Consider the following 22590-nt stretch of genomic DNA (forward strand, 5'->3'; position numbering starts at 1 on the left):
CAGCTCTGACGCTCATAGAATTCCTATGAGCGTCCGAACTGTTAGCGCCCCAGCCGGTGCCAAGAAAGGTGTATGATTGAGGGGGATAGGATGAGATGTCAGAATGATTTGTTCGACTAAAATGCATCAGTCTGGATTTATTGGGATTAAGTAATGAACAGTTGTCTTGAAGCCGCTATGTAATTTTTTCTAGTTTTAGATTAATGCTTTGAATGTCTTGTTGGTTTAATGGATCAATCTGATGAACTAATTATATATCATCTCATATGCATAAGGAATAAATCCAATAGATTAAGACAGCATTAAGTAGAGGTGCCCAAAAAAATTAAAGAGTGTTGTGGACAGAATGGATCCTTGAGGGATACCTATTACTTCTACTATTTATCATTTCTATAGCGCTGAAAGGCATACGCAGTGCTGTACGTTTAACACATAATAGACGGTCCCCTGCTACTACTACAACTACATATCACTTATATAGCGCTGAAAGGCGTATGCAACGCTGTACATTTTGGCATTTATAGACGGTCCCTGCTCGGAAGAGCTTACAATCTAACTTGGACAGACAAGACATGACATATAGGGTTGGGGATGCAGAACCCAAGGAGGAGTTAGGAGTCGAAAGCACTCTCAAAGAGGTCAGCTTTTAACTGGGCCTTGAACACTGCCAGAGACGGAGCCCGCCTTAGGGATTTGCGTGGCTTGGTCCAAGCATACGGCGCAGCAAGGCAGAAGGGATGGATTCTGGAGTTGGCAGCCGAAGAGAAGGGCACAGAAATGAGGGACTTACCAGCTGAGCTCACGGGTAGGGGGGGAGGGGAATCATAGGGGGAGATAAGTGAAGAGAGATAGTGAGGGGCAGCTCAGGACAGCTTACAATCTAAGCATGCAAAAGTACAGTAAAGCAGTGTGCATATGACTTACAATCAGTCAGCAGAACAACTTGACAGGAATGTGCAGCTTTGAGTGTGTAACAAATCAAGTGGCTGAAAGAATAGATCCAGAACCTCCTTATTTCATTCTCCTCTGTAGTAACCAAGAGCCCCTTTTAAAAAAGCTGTGGTAGTGACTTTCCTGCTGCAAATGCCAAAATCCATAGGAACTGAATGGGCTTCAGTGCATTTGCTGCATGAGAATCACCAGCACAGACCTGCAAAAGGGGCCCAAATTAAGTGTATTTATTTATTTATACCATAAGATATACTGAATGGAGTGGAAGAACTATTCTGACAGCATATCTTGTAAGATCTTTTATCAAAATAAGAAACAAACCATTTGTAAAGAGTACCTGTTATACCAATTTCCAGTAAACGTTGAAATAATAGGGAGTGATCAATGGTATCAAAAGCGGCTGTAAGATCTATTGAAATAAGAAGACCACGAACCATTTTAGTAGCCTTCCTCTGGACTGACTCCATCCTGTTTATATCTTTTTGAAGGTGTAGTCTCCAGAATTGTTCACAATATTCTACCTGAATCTTATACAGGGGCATCAATACCTCCTTTTACATACTGGCCATACCTTTCCCTAAGCACCCTATCATTCTAGCTTTTGCCATTTCCTTTTCAACCTGTTTGGCCACCTTAAGATCATCACAAAGGAGCTTAAACACTAGGAACACCATCTATATGTGTGAATCTTCAAATATTCTATTTAACGAAGTCATATGTATATCAGAATGCATGCCATGCACCATTGCGACTACAAAAAGGGCATCAAACAGGTAGTTTACTCTATTAGAAAAAGAAGCACCCCTCTCAGTAACTGAAAGCTCACATGGGCCCTTCACAGCATGAATGTTTTCAGCTGGATTAAAGAAAAGAGATTTGTGGGGCCACATTTAGCTTAAGGGACAAAACTACCACATGTCTATTTGAGTTTCTAATTAGAGAATGACACAGGGACAAATTTGTCCCCGTCCCCACGGGAACTCATTTTCCCGTTCCGGCAAATTCTTTTCCTGTCCTTTAACCGATGAGAGGTAGTCCTCTGGAATCAATTCAAAACAAACTGAAGTTCTTTTCTGCTCATTTAAGCAGACTGACTGACAAACCACATTGAACAAAATCTGTATTTATGAGTAAGAACTTTAAAGGGTTTTTTTTGTAAGACTGATCTGAGTCCAGAATGACTTTCTGTATCTTCTGCTGAGTGGGAATTGCAAAGCTCTAGGCAGATATGCATGGATATATTGCTAGCAAACTGCAGCAAACATTTCCCTTTCCTATCCTTCCTGAATGGAAAAGAAACAAAGCAAGGGAGTGAAGTCATGGGTGGAGCTTGAGAAGGTCTAGGCTCATATGGGGGGATTCCTATGCCCTGTCAGCTAAAGTCATTAAAGCCCACCATAACACCTCTCAGTCAACCTTGATAGTCAGTGCATCATTCCTGATATGCCAGTGCCAGCACATGCTCAGTTCACGTGTGAGAACTGAACATACACAAGGTGTTAAGAGGCTTATAACATTGCTGGTGACTGCTGAGGTTGACTGAAAGGAATTATGGCGGGCTTCAAATGACTTTCAGCTGACAAGGCCTGGGGAATCCCTCCTGCTAACGGATTTAAATTTTAAGTGGGGGGGGGGGAAGATGAGGAGAGGAAAGGAAATACATTGTGTCAATCCAACCAACCTATTTGGTCCACCCAAAATTAGCAGTCTGGCTAAGTCATAGCTATGAAAATACTCCAACGAGCCCCTTCATCACTGTCAGCCCAGACCAGAAGGAAGATAGAAAGAGATCATATCAAAATCAAAGTATTGTTCATTACCAAGTTCACTACAAATGATTTAGTCATGCTTTAAGCAGCTCCATCAAGGCACACTGACTTTACCTAGCTCGAAGGTCAGCCAGTTGATCGGTCAACTGCCCTAGTGTTCGGCACGTCCCCAAAATATCTCGGCGTTCTTTGCCTGCACACAGTTCTCCAACTTTCCCAGCTTCATCCAAGATCTGCCTTATGGCTTGTTCACCAGCATCTCCTAATATGCAAGAAACAAAAATAACTGCTCGTGCTGTCTGCACTCATTTCAAGAAATGGCCAGTACCATGGCAATGCTGCATTACCAGTTGAACCAAAAACACTTATGTTTATGTATTATTGTTTCTTGATATACCGATCTATCTAATGCATGGGCCAAAGCTAAAAAGAATTACAGGAAAGGAATTCCTAATTAAAACAGGAAAGCAGAACATTCACACTTCACAAGAATAATCACTCTAAAAATTTAAATTTACAACAAAATAAAACTGATTCTAATTAGCAAATTGTGGATCTCCTGGTCTCTCTCGGTCACTGAGCAAGATCAGTATGGGGAGTAAAGCAAAACATTATGGAGGGATAAGACCGAAGGCTTGCTCAAAAAGAGAAGTCTTTAGCAATGACTTGAACTCTGAATAGCTGGTTTCCAGTTGGATATGAGAGGGGAGACCATGCCACGCATTTGGCGCTAGGAAAAAGATGAAAAAAGGTAGTCCGAAGAGGAACTGAAAAGTTGTTTAAGATCTTAGTACCATATAAAATATTTTTGCAAATGTATTGCTGACACTTACAAATAAGACATCAGCTAACATGGACCATAAAGGTGATTCTTCTGCAACTTATTTATTTATTTATTTATTTAGATTTATATCCCGTTCTCCCAGTAGCTCAGAACGGTCTACAAGTAAACATACATAATAGCAAAATTTTATTCTTTAGATTTCAAAAGTCACAGAGGTAAAATATCTTTCCCAAGCAATCAGTTCTCTTCTGCGTAGATTTGTACTCAAATACGATTTAATAAAAAAGTTCAGACAATGCATTTATGGTCTTCCAAGCTTATAAGTGTACTGCAAATGCATAAAGCATCTCAAGACACAATTTATGGCCCCCTTTTATCAAGCTGCATATGGGTTTTGTATCACAGACACCGCTGTGGTAAAGCTCGGACGCTCACAGAATTCTTATGAGCATCGGAGTTTTTACCGCAGTGGTCTGTGATTAAAAAAAACCCTTAAGCAGCTTAATAAAAGGAGCCTATTTTATTTCTTCAGTCCATAGCCAACAGGGCTTCAAGATGGTTCATAGACAATGGCGCGAAAGACAAAGGTGCGCCCAGACAATTGAGCGCAGCGCGGAGGCAAAGTTTTCAGTAAAATGTGGGGGGTTACAAACCCCCAAACTCCCCACAATGCCCCCACAACGCAGCGCAATGTCTATTAAGTAAAGTGGGGGGGTTCCCCCCACGCCCCCCTGTCGGAGCCCTAAAAACAGTAAGTTTGAGCGGCGCGCGCCTATGCGCTGCGCTCAATTCTCTGGGCGCGCCTTTGTCCCGGCGCGCTTTTGACCTGACACCCTTCAAGATAGTCATTTTCATACCTGGGGGAGCACTGGGATCCCTTAGCCAGCCCTTAGCCTGGTTTAGCTTAGACTCAATCAATGCCAGAGCTCGTTTCATAGCTTCAGTGTCCTGTGCCAAGGAGAGAATTGATTTGTTACTTGTAAACCAAATTACGAAAACCAGACGCTTGTATGATAGATTGAAGGAAGAACTATTGTTGTAAAAAGGACTTAAACCACTGAAACATTCCTTTACAAAGTCCTTTTACAAAAATATTACTCAACTTCCCTTTAAAAAGTAGTAGTCCTCCCCCCCACACCTAAAAAAGGTTATAATAAATAAAAAAGCAGCTTTTACATCCTAAAGAAAACCAATGGGGGAGAGAGAAGGCATTCCTGAAATTAGTGTTTGCAATCATTCTCAAGTACACATAAGCCAACAGAACCCAATGCTGCAGACACTAAATCGTAACTACATAAAATTAGTTTTAAACTGTAAACAAATGGAAGACAGTTGACAGGATGCTCTGACTAGCAAAGCCTTTTTTGGGAGGGGTGGAGGGGGGAAGACAATAACCACCACACAATATTTCACTAGAGCAAACAATTCTAACATGCAAGATTTTAGCTCATAATCACTCCACAATGCAAAACATATCATGAACTGGGACCTGCATAAATATATAACTGACCTTTTCTCCTTCCCAACCAAAAGACATAAGAGAAGCTCACATCTGAATTTTGTATCTCCACCGGTTAGAGGATGTAAATTAAAAAGTCATCATCAACATCTTCTCTCATGTCAAGCAGCATTATGGGGTAAAGACCTGGAACAATTACTTATGCTTGCTAATACTTATGGGGAATATCTGTCCCTGAAGTACTTAGGCAGTTGATTTGTACAATCTTTCCCACAATAACTGATCTCTAGAGCCGCTATTCACTAGTTTTAACTTACCAGTTCTACTCAATTTGTAGCATTTTTAATCATTGTAAACCACATAGAAATTCACGGTCCTGCGGTATATAAATTATTATTATTATTATTATTAAATACAGTGCAGAAGTGTCTCTCCTTGTGAAACAACTGGACTTGTAACTAAAATCACAGCAAATTACCATACCTCAGGACTTGGTGCACTATCCTGGTAAAACAGACAGGGGAAGCAAGAAGCAGATGTCGGGAAGGGGTAAAACGCAGACCTCACGGACCTGACAGACATCGCGGATCTAAACCCGTACGGCCTTAAAAATCTGAGGTCCGTGTCGTTCCGTGTCCCTGCCGCTTGTAGTTTCTGTCGCTGACAGACCTTGATGAGATTTGAGCGCTGATGGATCCGTCTCAGCATAGGGAGGGAAAAGTGTTAGGATCCGTCAGCGCTAAAAATCTCTTCGAGGTCTGTCAGAGCCAGAGATTAGTGCTGGAGTTCGGAGACTTCTTTTCCATAACGCACGTCCAAAACCTATGTCCCCGCTCTCTTGGCTTCTGCTCTGCCGCTCCAGCACTAGTCTCTGGCTCTGACAGACCTCGAAGAGATTTTAGCGCTGACGGATCCTAACACTTTTCCCTCCCTATGCTGAGACGGATCCGTCAGCGCTAAAATCTCATCAAGGTCTGTCAGCGACAGAAAGTACAAGCGGCACGGACACCGGACCGACACGGACCTCAGATTTTTAAGGCCGTACGGGTTTAGATCCGCGATGTCTGTCAGGTCCGTGAGGTCCCGCAGATGTCTGTTAATTTTGAAAGTTCTCCTAAAACACAGCCCGTTAGGAAAGGGTCCCATCAATTGCCAGCTAGGGTTTTGGCTCCGAGTCAGAGGCAGCCCAGAGGGGATGCGGAGGGACACAAGACCATGTGCAGACACAGACTTCGGGCCTCATCTGCATACGTCAATAGAGGCTGAAGTGCGAGACGCAGAGTTGGTCAGCCAAAAGGCCAGCAGCACTGCTTGAGTATGGTTTTTCTGGAATATTCAAGATTGGTTAGGAAAACAAGGGCGTGCTTTATGTTTACTGAACCGTCTCAACTAGATACATTTATTCAGGGATTTGATAGCACAACATAAATCATTTGGAATGTTTATTGCTTCCTTTAGTTCTTTCTTCCTGTCCTGGCTGCTGGTGGTTTTGTTAGAGACAAAAGAATAGAATTTAGTCTTTGCTTTGAATGTTTTTTTCTTTTTTTTTTTTTGATACCCAATATTGAGAGCTTATGAAGGTTGTTTAAATTTTCAAAAATATTTAGATGGTTATGTTGCATACTTCCTTTTCCTTTTGTTAGATGCACATTATTATATTCTTCTACTTGCCTCTAACATATTTAGCAAAACGGTACAGGTCTTCAAAAAGCCGTTTATACAGTGTTTCTTTAATAAAACTGGCTCCCTGAGTACTCCAATTGACCACCATTTCTTCTGTAAGCTGCATACAGATTGCATATTAAAATCAGCACTGCAGTCTCTCTAGTGGCTCTGCCAGAGTATGAAGTGCTTCAGTGCACAGTCAAGTCTCCTGGCCATGGGCCTGCAAAGAAGTGAGACTATCAGAGTTGATTAAATTAGAAATTTGAGAGGGAGGGACTGCTGCCACAGAAAGGTGTGACTTATAGCAGCATCTGAATTCCAATGGTTTGTTCAATTTGAGACCAAAGCTTCATTTCCAGCTCTCAGAATGCAAACCCACTCATCCTGGGCACGCAAGAAAAAATTAAAACAGTAATTGGAATCCGAGCAGTACTTGCAAATTAAAAAAACAACACCCCAAACCCATACACAACACCACACAGGACGGCAATAAAATGACATGATAAAAAGAGATTAGATTACAGCATACTACTGCCAGATCACTTATACTCTTGAGTATTTATGAACATCTGAGAAAAACTCCAACCCTTATAACTGGTCCAACAAAGACTCTTCAGAACTTCCCACCACTTCCAAGAGATCCACATTATACTGAAAATAACTCTGCAACTGAAGAACAGTCAGAGGAGCATCCCAACACACTTCCTTTACTTATATACTTACTAGCCACAAGAGGGCACCAAGACTGAGCTCCAACTGGTCAAGGGCTTTTCCTCAAATAGTAGAAAAGTCACATGTAAAGAATATGGTCCTTAACATAGCTATTTAACACAGAAGAGCCAAAAATGAAGATCTCACAACTAGTGCATCTCATTCTCTTGTACATACTCAGTTGTTATGGTTCTCAAGAAAATGCACTTAAATAATACATTTGAAAAAAAATATATATATTGTTTATATTACCGTTTCGCCCACCCGCTGCTAATATTTATTTACATGTGCCATTTTCTTTCTATATAAATTTTTGGGGTTTTTTTAAAGTTATTATTCTGTAATGGATACATCTCATGTACTCATTTCTACAGGAGCTTTTTTTTGTAAGCTTTAGCCCTCTTTTATTAAGGTGCGCTAAGCGTTTTATTGCTTGTTTATCGCTCGCTAAATCAACGTGCATGCTAAACGCTAATGTGTCCATGGGATAACATGCATGCATTAGCGTTTATCATGTGCTAAAAAGCATAGCACACCTTATAAAAGAGGGGGTTTGTGTTCTCTTCTTTCCTATAGGCACTAGAAAAACATTTTTTACAAAATGGGTGTCGAGTCTGTGATTCATAAAACAAAGATCAACATTATTTCACCTGGGTGTAGAAGGTAATTTATCCCCCCTTTTACAAAACTGCAGAAGTGGATTTTAGCGCAGGCTGGCGCACTGAATGCTCTGATCTGCTCCTGACACTCATAGGAACTCTATGTGTGTCCAGAGCAGAGCAGAGCATTCAGTATGCCAGCCGGCGATAAAAAACGCTTTTGCAGTTTTGTAAAAAGGGGGAGGAGAGGGCTTAGTTACAACTATGAAATAGTTATGGCATTTTTTTTCTCATATAGTGTTTTTATATCATTTGAAACATATTATTATTTTATTTTATTTTTTCATTTATTATCTAACATGTATAACATATTTAACACATAGACCTAATTTATCCTTGCTTTTACAAAGCTGCGATAGAGGTTTCTATCGCAAGCCAGCAAGGTAAATCCGTCGATACTCAAAGAATTCCTATGAGCGTCAGAGCATTTACTTTGTGGGCCCGCACAAGAAACCTCTACCACGGCTTTGTAAAAGGAGTTATTAGATTTTATTGTAATCAGTGCACTGTTTTGATAGTATGAGCGTATTTTGAATTGTAAATGTTTTGTTTGATTATGGACTCCTGAAGAAGGTACTGTTGAGTACCAAAATGCAGACAGCGTTGAGTTATTTATCATCAATAAAGATCCCATACGGAAACATCTCGTCTGCTTCCCTCTTGTCTTTTTCGTACATACTCAAAACACATCCTGCCACTGTATCGTGCATTGGTGCGCCCACACCTGGAGTACTGTGTCCAGTACTGGTCGCCATACCTCAAGAAGGACATGGCGGTACTTGAGAGAGTCCAGAGAAGAGAAACTAAGCTAATAAAAGGTATGGGGGACCTCTCATACACTGACAGACTGAAAAAGCTGGGGCTTTTCTCGCTGGAAAAGCGACGACTCAGAGGAGACATGATAGAAACCTTCAAGATCATGAAGGGCATAGAAAAAGTGGACAGGGACAGATTTTTCAAATTATGGGGAACCACAAGTACAAGGGGGCACTCAGAGAAATTGAGAGGGGAAAGGTTTAGAACAAATGCCAGGAAGTTCTTTTTCACCCAGAGGGTGGTGGATACATGGAACGCGCTACCGGAGGATGTGATAGACAGAAGCACGCTACAGGGCTTCAAGGAGGGTCTGGACAGGTACCTGGAGGACAAAGGGATTGAGGGGTACAGATAAGAGTAGAGGTAAGGTTAGAGGGATAGGATTAGAGGTAATTTTTAAAATTAGACAGAGACCACTGTTCAGGCAGTGGGCCTGATGGGCCACCGCGAGAGCGGACCGCTGGGCGAGATGGACCTCTGGTCTGACTCAGCGGAGGCAACTTCTTATGTTCTTATGTTCTTACATGAACAAAACTACAAAAAAAATAAAAATTAAGACCTGGTAAAACAAAGTAACTCAAGCAAGCCTAATTCTCTGAGATTCAAAGAGGAAGCTGACAGAAGATTTTCAAGTTATCGGGGTAGGCCTGAGGAATGTGGGGTGATTACAGGTACGTTAGCTAGATTGTGAGCCCACCAGGACAGATAGGGAAAAATACTTGAGTACCTGATTGTAAAACCGCTTGGATAATCTTGATAGGTGGTAACCTAATAAACTTAAACTATAGGACCTTGTGTAGGACCTTCTCTGCATAATGCAGCAGAGACCGAAGAGCAGGGCCATGTGCAAAGAAGCGAAAAGTCAATGAATGGCAGAGCCCGCCCTGCACATCAAACTCACTCTTACAGACACAGGATAGCCCACAATTTAGAACATCTTTACCCTAGTGCCTTATGCAGTCTCTCCCAGCATGCAGTTGAGGGCCTACTCTTTCTAGGTCATATGGTCCCTCCTTTACCAAAGGGCCAGGAATCCAAGAAGTTCCATCTATGGCTTTAGCTCAACTAATGTGGGCAGAACAAACTTTAGCTTTTTCCCTTATCTTATTATTCATTCCTTTCCTTTCCCTAACCTTTTTTGTTTATTGTAACCTACCGACTCCATTCTTTCCTCTTATTTCCTAGTTGGTTTGATTGTTTAATTGTATTTTATATTCCCTACCCTTTTTAAATTTTTACATTTACTTATTTTAAACTTTTATCGTAAACTGCTTAGATTTACCCTTGGTTTTATATTTGCGGTATATTAAATAAATTGAACTTGAACATTACTTGCATTTTAGGCCTTAAGCAAAATAAAACCTTTCTAGTCAAAGCACCAGGGAATGAAACCAACATTCTAGCCAACTGCTGACCAATCAGGGAAAGTTGTCTTTTTCTCTCATGGGTTTCTTGCATTGGGGTCCAGCAATGAGTTAGGCTTTTAGACATTATGTAATGCAGGAAATCTGAGATTTCTCAAAAGAAAACCTCTGAAGAAAAATATGGAACAGAAAGAGGAGTTCACCAGAGCTCTGTATTGGTGTTCTTGTCTTCTGTACACCAGTGGCATGAACAGCAGCTCTGTTCTTTAAATCTGATCTCTCTACCCCTAAAACTAAGAGTTAAATCAAACAAAGTGAAAGGGGAAATACTACCCATACTGGTTATCTATACACCCTGTTTTACAGAAAGTGCAGAAAGCAGAATTATTCTTGAAAGATTTATAAAAGGAAGGGCAGTTACGCAGAGCTCCTCTAGCTCCATAAAAGTTATTACAATATGGCTCATGTGATAGGGAGGAAAAGTAGCAGCAGAGAACTTCTACTTTGGCATACAAGAAATCTAGAAACATTGAAACATAGAAATATGATGGCAGATAAAGGCAAATTGGCCCATCCAGTCTGCCCATCCACAGCATCCACAATCTCCTCCTGTCCAAAGAGATCTCATGTGCCTGTTCCATGCTTTCTTGAATTCAGACACAGTTTTTGTCTCCACCACCTCTACTGGGAGTCTATTGCATGCATCTACCACCCTTTCTGTAAAAATGTATTTCCTTAGATTACTCCTGATCATATCACCTTTTAACTTCATCCTATGACCTCTCATTCCAGAGCTTCCTTTCAAATGAAAGAGACTTCCCTCATGCACATTTATGCCATGTAGTTATTTAAATGTTTTTATCAAATCTCCCCTCGCCTGCCTTTCCTCCACAGTATACATATTGAGATCTTTAAGTCTGTCCCTATACACCTTGTGATAAGACTACTGACCATTTTAGTAGCCTCTGGACTGACTCCATCCTGTTTATATATTTTTGAAGGTGCGGTCTCCAGAATTGTACACAATATTCTAAATGAGGGGCATCAATACCTCCTTTTTCCTACTGGTCATACCTCTCCCTACTGGTCATACCTCTCCCTACTGGTCATACCTTCTAGCTTTTGCCGTCACCTTTTTGACCTGTTTGGCCATCTAAGATCGTCATATACTATCATTCCCAAGTCCCACTCCTCTTTCATGCAGAAAAGTTCTTCAGCCCCTAAACTGTACTATTCCATTGGGTTTCTGAAGCCCAAATGCATGACTTTGTATTTCTTAGCATTAAGGCCCAGATTCACTAAAGGTAGCAATTCAAACGCTGTTGGCCAATTACTGGCCAATTTTGAAACAGCGATTGATTCACTATCTTTTTTTACACACGCAAAATATCTGGCCAATTTAAAAAACAAATGAAAAAAAAGCCCTGCCCCCGACAAACATGGCCCTGCGACCCCCTTCCCCCCCAAACCCCTGGAAGAAAAAGGCAGGAGGGATGCCCACTCCCTCCTGCCAATGGCCCGACTCCCTGATAATAAACCGAAATGGCAGGAGGGATGCCCACTTCCTCCTGCCAGAAAGTACCTCCCCCCACCCCTGAAGAAACTTGGCATGAGAGATGCCCTCTCCCCTCCCCCAAAAAGCTGGGAGCAGGAGGGGTGCTCAGTCTCTCCTGCTCCGTAAGCCTCCTGGATACGACTGGTGTCCCGGTGCATCATGTGATGCACGGGGAGGGGCCTAAGGCCCTGATTGGCTCAGGAACCTCAGGCTCCTTCCCAGAAGGCCTACAGAGCAGAAGGGACTAAGCACCCCTCCTGCTCCCAATTTTTTTAAGGAGGGAGTCCGGCGTCCAGGGTCAGTGGCAGGAGGGAGTGAGCATACCGAGGGAACAATTACTGCAAGAGAGTACTATATCCTCCTGAAGCAGCCAATATTATCCCAAAAGAAAACTACTCTATTCTTATTTAATTAAACCATTCGGGGGGGGTGGAGTAGTGGTGGTAAAACACACAAGAGGGAAAAGCAAGCATGAGCCATTATCTCCACTGCCCTATAGAAAAGAATTTTACTCTGTTTTTATGTATTTTTATTTCATCGTCATAAAACCAATTAAATATTACATAACTACAAAAATGTGTTTCGTAACTTCATGCACAATTTACAAATAAATGTAATGCTTATTTTGAAACTGTTAATGCCGGGTCATGTCCCCTCTCCTTGCTAGTTCCAATTAAACTGGTTCATGGAATCAGCAGTTCTTGTCTGCTTGCCCTTCTTTGGTAAAGCAAGTTCAAGCTTCTGGCGAGATAGTGAGCTTAGTCACTGCATGTACTGCAGGCTTCACTTCTCCCCGAGCAAAGAGGGAAGGCAGGGACCTTGGCACCGGGGACTGAGATGCAGGCTTCAAATGCTTGGGAGTTTACTGTATAGCATGAACAGTTTCATTTCAGAGAACCCAGGGCCCGTTCAAATGTGAGCAGAAGGCAACCTTTTTCCCATCCAACTAAGTAACTCAGTGAATTCCTCCACAGGTATTTACATTTCTCAGAATTAGCTGAGACAGTTTCTTAGTTTTTGTCATCCATTACAGTGTGCATTGGCTTGGCACATTTTTCAGATACTTCCAAAATAACCATGCCTTACCTTCTGCATTAAGGAATTTGCGTGCCTACTGGGTATGCAGTGTAAGACTATCACACTAGCTGACCCCTGGTGAAATTAACAGGAGGACACATTCTACCCCCCAACTCAAGCCTTTTCATGCCCAGACACTGCCTCCCTAGCTCCTTCATCCCCTTCTTGGAGCCATAGGGGCTGATGGAACCATCACAATGGCATCATATGGCCCACATCGACTGTTCTATTATGGGTATGATAGCTGTAGACACAGAGATATGGAGTCTTTCAGCAGGCTGTCGACAGACAGACGCCACTGAGTCCAAGATTACTATATGTATATATAGAAGCATGGAGCACAAACGGAGAAGTGCAGTCACAGATATCAGCGACACCAACCATGAAACGAAAAGGCTTTAAATCAGATTTCAAATAAAAACCATGGCAGGCAAGCTTACAGAAAATAAGTTCTGCATCTGAATTAAGTCACATACAATTGTTTGTGCTATTACTATGCTGTCATTTCCATGAGAATCATTTGTCTTGATGGTTTTCTTCTCTCGCTTCCTGAATTGACTGTCAGTAATCTGGAATCCCTCCTAGCCTAGCACAGGCAGTGAAGCGCTCTCATGCGTCAGTGGGCCCTTATTCCCTCCCTCCAGGCCACATTCATCAGTTCCGATGATCTGCCTGCAGAATTACCCATTTATCTATGCATAATTATACAAACATGCCAAAATGGAAAGGAAACACAGTGACAGAACTGGCAGAATTATGTCTTTCAAATCATGCTCTCAGAGTAGGCCTCAGAATCAAACTTTTTCTAAATGAACCCTAAAAACAATGGGGGTCTTTTACTACTAAGGCAAGCTAGCTAAGGCATGCTAAATGCTAACACGTCCATAGAATATAATGGGCGCGTTAGCATTTAGCACGCCTTAGTACAGGGGTCTCAAAGTCCCTCCTTGAGGGCCGGAATCCAGTCGGGTTTTTAGGATTTCCCCAATGAATATGCATGAGATCTATGTGCATGCACTGCTTTCAATGCAGATTCATTGGGAAAATCCTGAAAACCCGACTGGATTGCGGCCCTCAAGGAGGGACTTTGAGACCCCTGCCTTAGTACAAGACTCTCAATATTTGGTACAAAAAGTTTTACTTTTTCAGAAATGTGTGATTTTGTTGGCCTAACCTCTGATTCTAGAGATAAGCTACTTCAATGTCTGGACCCAAAATTTATGTGAAAACAAGGCCCAGGATAGCAGTCCCGAGCACCAGAGAAAAAAATTGTACCCTATAACCCCCCTGGACATGCCTTTGAGAATTCAGGATTAACAAAGGCTCAGTCTGAAATAGGGTTACCCAGACATGTCCTCTTATGTAGAGCTGATAATACTTGAATAGACAACCAATCACACTCCAAAGTACATCCAAGCATGCAACTATTGTTAACTGGATCTTCAGAATACCAGCTTAGTTTTTTTTGTTTAGTATTTTTCTTCTATTAAAGTGCTTTTTTTTAAGAATATATAAATTACTTTATGCAATAAATAAATGATTCAAAGTTTATACTACTTAGCTTTGCAACACCACCCCATCTGACGAGATATCCGTTTCGCTAACTTTCATCAGGGTTGAGGTGAATCAAAAGCCTAGCACGTATCTAACTGCAAAGTTCACCATGAGCAATTAAAAGTCTTATTTACAGGACATATCCGGCTTTTCAAAACCCGGCACTTTGTCTTGGGATGACATCAGGAGGGCATCTGCCCATGCGCGGATGCAATGCAGTGATGTCATGTACATGTGCCCACGCGTGCGATGTAATCACGTCACACCTGTGCACGCGCAGATGCTCTCCCGACGCGGCTCCGAGCACGAGAACAGGTTGAGGGGGGGTGGGGCTGAATGGGGCAGCGCTGGGTAGAACTGGGAGGGCCTGGGGGGCGGGGCCATGGGTCCAGATTTTATAATAGTAAAATCTGGTAACCCTAGTCAGAAGGCAATGGCTAAGGGGAAGCAACTGACTTGCCAATGAACCCCCTGCATGCCCGAGTCCTTGCTTTCATACTTTCCTGCTTCAGACCTTCCATGACTTGATACTGTAAAGTTCCAGTTTCAAGTCTCCTATGGACTAGAGAGTTGCAAGGGGACAGAAATCCCACCCGTCCCCGCCAGGATCCTCTCCGTTCCCACCCGTCCCCGCCAGGATCCTCTCCGTCCCCACCCGTCCCCGCCAGGATCCTCTCCGTCCTCACCCGTCCCCATCAGGATCCTCTCTGTCCCCACCCGTCCCCGCCAGGATCCTCTCTGTCCCCACCCGTCCCCGCCAGGATCCTCTCCGTCCCCACCCGTCCCCGCCAAGATCCTCTCTGTTCTCACCCGTCCCCATCAGGATCCTCTCTGTTCTCACCCGTCCCCATCAGGATCCTCTCCGTCCCCACCCATCCCCTTCAGGATCCTCTCCGTCCCCACCCGTCCCCGTCAGGATCCTCTCCGTCCCCACCCGTCCCCTTCAGGATCCTCTCCGTCCCCACCCGTCCCCGCCAGGATCCTCTCCATTCCCACCCGTCCCCGCCAGGATCCTCTCCGTTCCCACCCGTCCCCGCCAGGATCCTCTCCGTCCCCACCCGTCCCCGCCAGGATCCTCTCCGTCCCCACCCGTCCCCGCCAGGATCCTCTCCGTCCCCACCCGTCCCCGCCAGGATCCTCTCCGTCCTCACCCGTCCCCATCAGGATCCTCTCCGTCCCCACCCGTCCCCCCCAGGATCCTCTCCGTCCCCACCCGTCTCCGTCAGGATCCTCTCCGTTCCCACCCGTCCCCGTCAGGATCCTCTCCGTCCCCACCCGTCCCCGTCAGGATCCTCTCCGTCCCCACCCGTCCCCGCCAGGATCCTCTCCGTTCCCACCCGTCCCCGCCAGGATCGTCTCCGTTCTCACCCGTCCCCGCCAGGATCCTCTCCGTTCTCACCCGTCCCTATCAGGATCCTCTCCGTCCCCACCCGTCCCCTTCAGGATCCTCTCTGTCCCCACCCGTCCCCACTAGGATATTCTCCGTCCCCACCCATCCCCGTCAGGATCCTCTCCGTCCCCACCCTTCCCCGCCAAAATCCTCACCGTCCCCACTCATCCCCGCTAGGATCCTCTCCATTCCCACCCGTCCCCGTCAGGATCCTCTCCGTTCCCACCCATCCCCGTCAGGATCCTCTCCGTCCCCACCCGTCCCCGCCAGGATCCTCTCCGTTCTCACCCGTCCCTATCAGGATCCTCTCCGTCCCCACCCATCCCCTTCAGGATCCTCTCCGTCCCCACCCATCCCCTTCAGGATCCTCTCCGTCCCCACCCGTCCGCGTCAGGATCCTCTCCGTCCCCACCCGTCCGCGTCAGGATCCTCTCCGTCCCCTCCCGTCCCCGCCAGGATCCTCTCCGTTCCCACCCGTCCCCGTCAGGATCCTCTCCGTCCCCACCCATCCCCGTCAGGATCCTCTCCGTCCCCACCCTTCCCCACCAGGATCCTCTCCGTCCCCACTCTTCCCCGCTAGGATCCTCTCCGTTCCCACCCGTCCCCATCAGGATCCTCTCCGTTCCCACCCGTCCCCATCAGGATCCTCTCCGTCCCCACCCGTCCCTGCCAGGATCCTCTCCGTTCTCACCCGTCCCTATCAGGATCCTCTCCGTCCCCACCCATCCCCTTCAGGATCCTCTCCGTCCCCATCCGTCCCCGCCAGGATTCTCTCCGTCACCACCCGTCCCCGTCAGGATCCTCTCCATCCCCACCCATCCCCGCAAGGAATTACCTCCATCCCCGCCCGTCCCCATAAAAAGTAGCAATTACTTCTGACAGGATCATCAATTCCACAGTTTCTTTTGTGTTTGCGCTGCTGTTTTCCTTGTGGAATCTCTGTGGTGGAACCCTTTTTTTTATTTTCTGTTCAGGTAATTAACTTATAAACCCCCTCTTTTACTAAGGCTGACGTGTCCATTGTATTATATGGATGAACCCTGCTTCCAAAGTCTTCCCGTGGGAGTCCCGTTGGCTAGAGGGGGGTCCCCGTGGATTAGGGGGGATTCCCGCGATCCCTGTTCCCGTAAAGACCTCTACTATGGACTGTTTAATTCTGGATTCTTGCTCAAAGTTTTCTGTTTGCTGCCTACCTATTCTTGTTTAATGCAAGCTTCATATCCAGGATTTGCTCTTCCCCACTACCCTCGAGTGCTACAAGACCCCACTACCTCCTATCCATAGGCATGAGTGGAGGCCCCAGTGCTTGAGTCTGTTCTGGCATCCAAGCCCTCAGGCAGGTCATTCCCAGCCTCCTAAATACTCAGGAGACAGCAACAATGTTCCCTCAATGCAGGTTAAGGAATGGCTAGGTGCCTGCAATTTTTTTTTTCCTGTGAGCAACAACGTCTAAAACCCCTCCACCAATTTTCCAGATTTGGAAGCATTTTTGTAAGTGACCAAGTAAAATCTGTGAGTGATGCTGCTAGAATGTAGAAGCGATTGCTCATGCGCTCCGCTTAGAAGGAACATAGGACAGCAACCCAAAATCTCCACAGATTAAAGTCACTTTTCAAAGCTGTCTAATTACGTAGCTTGCTGTATGCAGTCTTTTTAAGGTACTCATTTGTCAAAAGATAAAAAAAATAACCTCTTTAATATCTAGCTTTCTTATTCATTTCTTAAAATTCAGTGGTCAATAAACCCATCTTGGGATGCGACAGCAGCAGCTGGAATAGAATGATCTACACACAGGCCTCAGATTTTAGCATATAGTGTTGCACAACTGGCATCACACAAATGAGCACACACAGCACCAAAAAAAAACCTCAGCACCATGCTTTAGTAGAAGCCAGAGAAGAAAGGCTTACCTTCTAAAATGTGAGAAAAGAACAAGAAGGAAACAGAACGAAAACAAAAAATACACAAAGTAGTCATAATCAGAACGAGGAACTTAAAAAAAAAAAAAAGCAACAAAGTATCTTCAAGCAAATTAACAGGCTGGGGTGACACCAATTTTAAAGCAGACATTTGCAGCCCATAAATGGAAATATCATACACTCCCATCCTCCCCAAAAAACCTTCTGCATCAACACTTACAAAAACTATAGAAAGGTACTTGAGATATCATCGTAGCATCGCCTGAAAGCAAGTGGCTCATGAACAATTTTTGCATGAAGGAGAGACATTTCAGTACACTGCTGTAAAATCTTCCTGCATGACAAACTGTTGTAACTTTGGAAAGGCTGTATCTTAAGTAAAAAAATATTGGTGATTTACAAGAACATTATACTTCACTTCTCATTCTCTCTCTCTCTTGCATCAAATGCGCACTCAGCACTTTTGCTTTCAGGCAATGATTTACAGCAGTGGTCCCAAACTCGCGGCCCGCCAGGTATTATTTTGAAGCCCTCAGTATGTTTATCATAATCACAAAAGTAAAATAAAACAGTTTCTTGATCATATATCTATTTAACTATAAATGACTATATTATTATTAAGACTTAGCCAAAAGGAAAAATTTATAAACTATAAAGAGTTTTACCTCATGCAAAATTGTCATTTCTTTAATAAGACATTAACTATTTTTTCTGCGGCCCTCCAAATACCTACAAATCCAAAATATGACCCTGCAAAGGGTTTGAGTTAGAGACCACTGGTTTACAGTGAAGCTTGGCTCTGTAGAAAAATACAGGCAGCTCGATATTCAAAAAAGTTTACATGTTTTGCGAAAGTTACTGAACATATGAACCCTCCATCGGGATGAGGGCGCTAAAAAGGCTTACAGCCCATCCTGGCACTATCCAGATAGTGCTGTGGATAGCTTGATGTTCACCCACTATCCATATAGCCATGCGGATTAATTTAGGACAGCAAAGCCGCTGTCATAACTTAACCACAGAGCTATACAGATGAAAGTGTCCATGTGTATTCAGTGCTTTTCACTCTCCAGATAACAGTGCTGAGTACCAGTAAATGTAATATTTAAACACGGTGTTCAAAAATATTGACCGGTCTATAAACAGGGCTTGTGTTCTTAAATGCTTGATCAGTAGAACTTAAAAGCTTACAGAGAAGGTATTAACTGTTACAAATGCCTTGCATTTATTCATTTCTAATACATTTCCAAATAATTACAAGGCATTCGTACCAAGCCAATATCTCCAACATGTATATGGTTCTTTGTGAGACACTTTAAATACTATTGAAATGCAACACAAAGTTACATCCCCCCCAGATTCCATACAAGGCGCCCAAAGTTGCACACTCAACTTTGGGTGCGCTTCTAATATATGCATACAAATAAATCAGATGATAAATTCTGAACCATCAATACTTGGATGCTAATAATCAATTATTGATGTAAATGGGCACTCATTGAACTCTGCACGCACATCTGGATGCCTACTATTCCATAAGGTGCCGTGCTCAACTCCCATGGCGTGCATCTCAGAAGGGGGTGTGCCATGGGCGTTATAAAAAGTTGCTTGTGGAGCTACAGCATGCTACCTACCAGCACCTAGCTTGGGCTCCGAGTTTTATTGTTTGTCAGCCTTCTCAGAACATTATCTAACTCTTTTATACGGGAGAGAGAACCTAAAAAGGCCTCGATGACGAGGAAAGCACAGCACAATGGATGAGTCGTGAGGATGAGATGTCAATAATTCAGCCACGGGTGTAAAGTTCAAAGTTCACTTTATTGGTAGTAGCACTGCAAAGACTCGAACTTTGAACTTTACACCCGTGGCTGAATTATTGACATCTCATCCTCATTCATCCTCTGTTGTGCTCTAATTCTTTTATAGCCTTTTTGAGATGGGGTGACCAGAAGCACTCACACAAGATGCTATCACACTAGGTCCGATATAGGGCCATAATCAAAATTGTGCTAGTAATTATCACAAGTAGACCAACAAATAATACTGTGACCTACGAAAGCTGGATTAAATCTATCCCCACGGGATCTTCAAAATGTTTCTGCACTTTTATTTTTTTTAAATGCTATTTATTAAATATTTCACAAGCAAATTACATAGCTTGCCTGACTGACTAGTCACATGACATTCTATGACACAGTCTTACTCCTTCTCCCGCCCCAACCATTTCCCGCAAAAATATGAAAGTCCAGAAACTTTTTGAAGAACCCTCGTAAAAACCAGATTTTGGAAAATGGGTTTCGCTCGTCACTACACATATGTCTTGGGGGGTCTTTTTACTAAGGCTGCGCAAACCGATTTAGCGTGCGCTAACGATTAGTGAGTGGTAAATGCCAACAAATCCATAGAATATAATGGGCGCATTAGCATTTATAGCATGCGCTAAATCGATTAGCACGTGCTAAATCGGCTAGCGCACCTTAGTAAAAGAGGGGGTTGATGCTTTTGTTAAATTTAGTGCTTGTCAAAAGGGGCTGATTTTATAGCACTACAAAGTAAAATCCTCTAAACAAAAAATAAAAAATAGAGCAGGTCGTGCTCAGGCAGTGTGGAAGTAAATGCTCCCTCACTGCAATACCAATGTACATCATCTCCGCCATGTTGGGAACACTGGTGCGGATTGGAAGACAATTTAGTCTCCTTGTCCGTGTGCACTCTCTCTCTCTCCTGTGTAAACTGTATGCTTATTTACAACACTTACAGTTAAACAAGGGTTCAAATCCTATTGATATACCTGAGCAAGTCCCTTACCTCCAGATTTTATAAATGGCACCCAAAGGCGAGCAATTGACAGAATAGGCTCAGTTACATGCACTTCTTAATCTGTTATTCCCAATTAAGTGCCAATTTAGCACTACGTACCAATAATTAGCCTTACCTTTACAAGTGCTGACTGGTAAAAAATTTTGCTTAAGTGTGCAACTGACTTATGGCCCTATTCTATAAATGGAATATCTAATTTTTATGGCGCACAACCCACAGGGGGCATGGACTTCAGAGAGAGGTGGGAAGGTCAGATATGTGACGAGCAAAATGGGCACAGTGTTATAGAATACGGTAAACCCCCGTGAATTTGCGGTTTGCAAATCGCAGACTCAGTAATTCACGGTATTTCCCAACCACCTCTTCCTGGTACTAAAGTCATGATTATACCAATCAGGAGCTGCTTTGAAACGCTATCTGGCTTATCAAAGCATCTCCTGATTGGTGTAACCATGACTTTAGTAGCAGGAAGAGGCGGCCGGAAAATGTGCCCGGCTTCGTAAGTACAATTTAAGCACCTGTCGGTGCCCCAGATGCCCTCTCCTGCCTTTGATCAGCTGAAAAACCGTATTCACGGTTTCTTGAAATTCGTGGGTATTCCTGGAACGGATCCCCGCGAATTTCGGGGGAGTACTGTACTGTTAGTCATTTACATACATTACTGACAGTGCTTACAACAGCTCAAAGGCTGGTATAAATGCCAACACTTAAGTGTCTGCACCCAAAATTAGAGTGAAAATGAGGACTTACACAGTGGCGTAGTAAGGGAGTTGATGGTCTGCCAAGGCCACCATCACGGTGGAGGCACCCGCATCCCTCCTCCCCCCGCCTCTTCCCATTCCTCCCCCGCCGCATGCGCGCCCCCTTTCCCTTCCCCCCATACCTCTACTTGTTCACCGCCAGAAGCAGCAACTTCACTGTGCTCCTTGTGACCGCGTCGGCTCCTGCTGGCATCACTTCTGGGTGCCACGCTTAGGAAGTGACGTCAGAGGGGGAGGATTCGGTTGCGAGGAGCACATTGAAGTTGTTGGTCGTGGCGGTGAACAACGAGAGATACAGGGGAAGGGAAGGGGGGTGTGCTGCGGGGGGGGGGGGGCGGAGACAAGTGTGGGGGAGGGGCACTACTACCCCGGGCTCCTCTCACCCTCGCTACGCCACTGGACTTATGCCAGTTCTATATAATCCATCCTCAAAAATTCATACAGGTCGATTCAGTTCACAAAAATATAAAATTCATTCACTATAACGCTCAAACAAAACACTTTTTTCCCAGTTTCTTTCAATTTCATACCTAGAAGACTATGAGGGAGTTCAGATCATAACGTTTCTGGTGGTGTTATTCTTCATTATTCCCATTATAGCTTCACTTCTATTTTATCAAATTATAATTTAATGCATATATTTTTTATCATAACTTAGCTTTTCTTTATAACTTAGGTTTTATCGCTGTGGGTTCCCCTTCCCGACGCGTTTCACTCGTCTTTATCAAGGTTGGGGGAACTTTAAGTGAAATAAGACTTTCCCATTTACATCAGCCGCTAGCGATCGCTTATGATCTGGGTAGAAATCTGAACTCCTTTATAGTCTTCTAGGTATGAAATTGAAAAAAAGTGTTTTGTTTGAGCGTTATGGTGAATGAATTTATAGTTCCATATAATGGAAGTTCTGTGCAGAATTGCCGTTATTGAACTGCCAAACTGTAGCCAAAATTTCTTAGTTTACCCCTTAACTCTCTATTCCTCAGGTACAAAAACTTAAGATTGCAAATCTTCTAGGGGCAGGAAAATACTTAATGTGCCAAAAAGTAATTCACCTTGAGCTAGAATTGAGAATCCAAATAAAAAAAAATAAAATACTGATTTCATGAAGTAGACATCAAATTTTGGTGACCTGAATTGACAGAACCAGTTCACTTGACACAAATCACCAGGCTGATGAACTTTAGGCTATTAATGATAATTACCTATTCAAAGCTAGCTCTGGTCAGCTCCCCTTCCCCTCCTAACAACCACAGGAAGGGAGGAGCAACAGTCATTTCGTTTAGGAAATCAAATCTGCTTATTTTACAATAAATACTACAAATAAAACTCATGTATA

At 43.7% G+C, this 22590-nt stretch overlaps 1 protein-coding gene across 4 annotated transcripts in view; it reads right to left on the reverse strand.

Annotated features, from left to right (window-relative positions):
* The window catches only part of VCL (vinculin), a 215827-nt gene that overhangs the window by 74478 nt on the left and 118759 nt on the right, over positions 1 to 22590 (reverse strand). For 2 of the 4 annotated variants that reach the window (XM_033943553.1, XM_033943555.1), the window contains exons 7-9: positions 17875 to 17877; positions 4362 to 4452; positions 2835 to 2982 (exon numbers count right to left, since the gene is read on the reverse strand). In XM_033943553.1, the coding sequence (XP_033799444.1) occupies positions 2835 to 2982; positions 4362 to 4452; positions 17875 to 17877 (242 nt within the window). The remainder of the gene's footprint in view (positions 1 to 2834; positions 2983 to 4361; positions 4453 to 17874; positions 17878 to 22590) is intronic. The other 2 variants (XM_033943556.1, XM_033943554.1) reach the window with 1 other exon arrangement.

This window comes from Geotrypetes seraphini, chromosome 4 (genome assembly GCF_902459505.1).
Source record: "Geotrypetes seraphini chromosome 4, aGeoSer1.1, whole genome shotgun sequence".
NCBI classification, from domain to species: domain Eukaryota; kingdom Metazoa; phylum Chordata; class Amphibia; order Gymnophiona; family Dermophiidae; genus Geotrypetes; species Geotrypetes seraphini.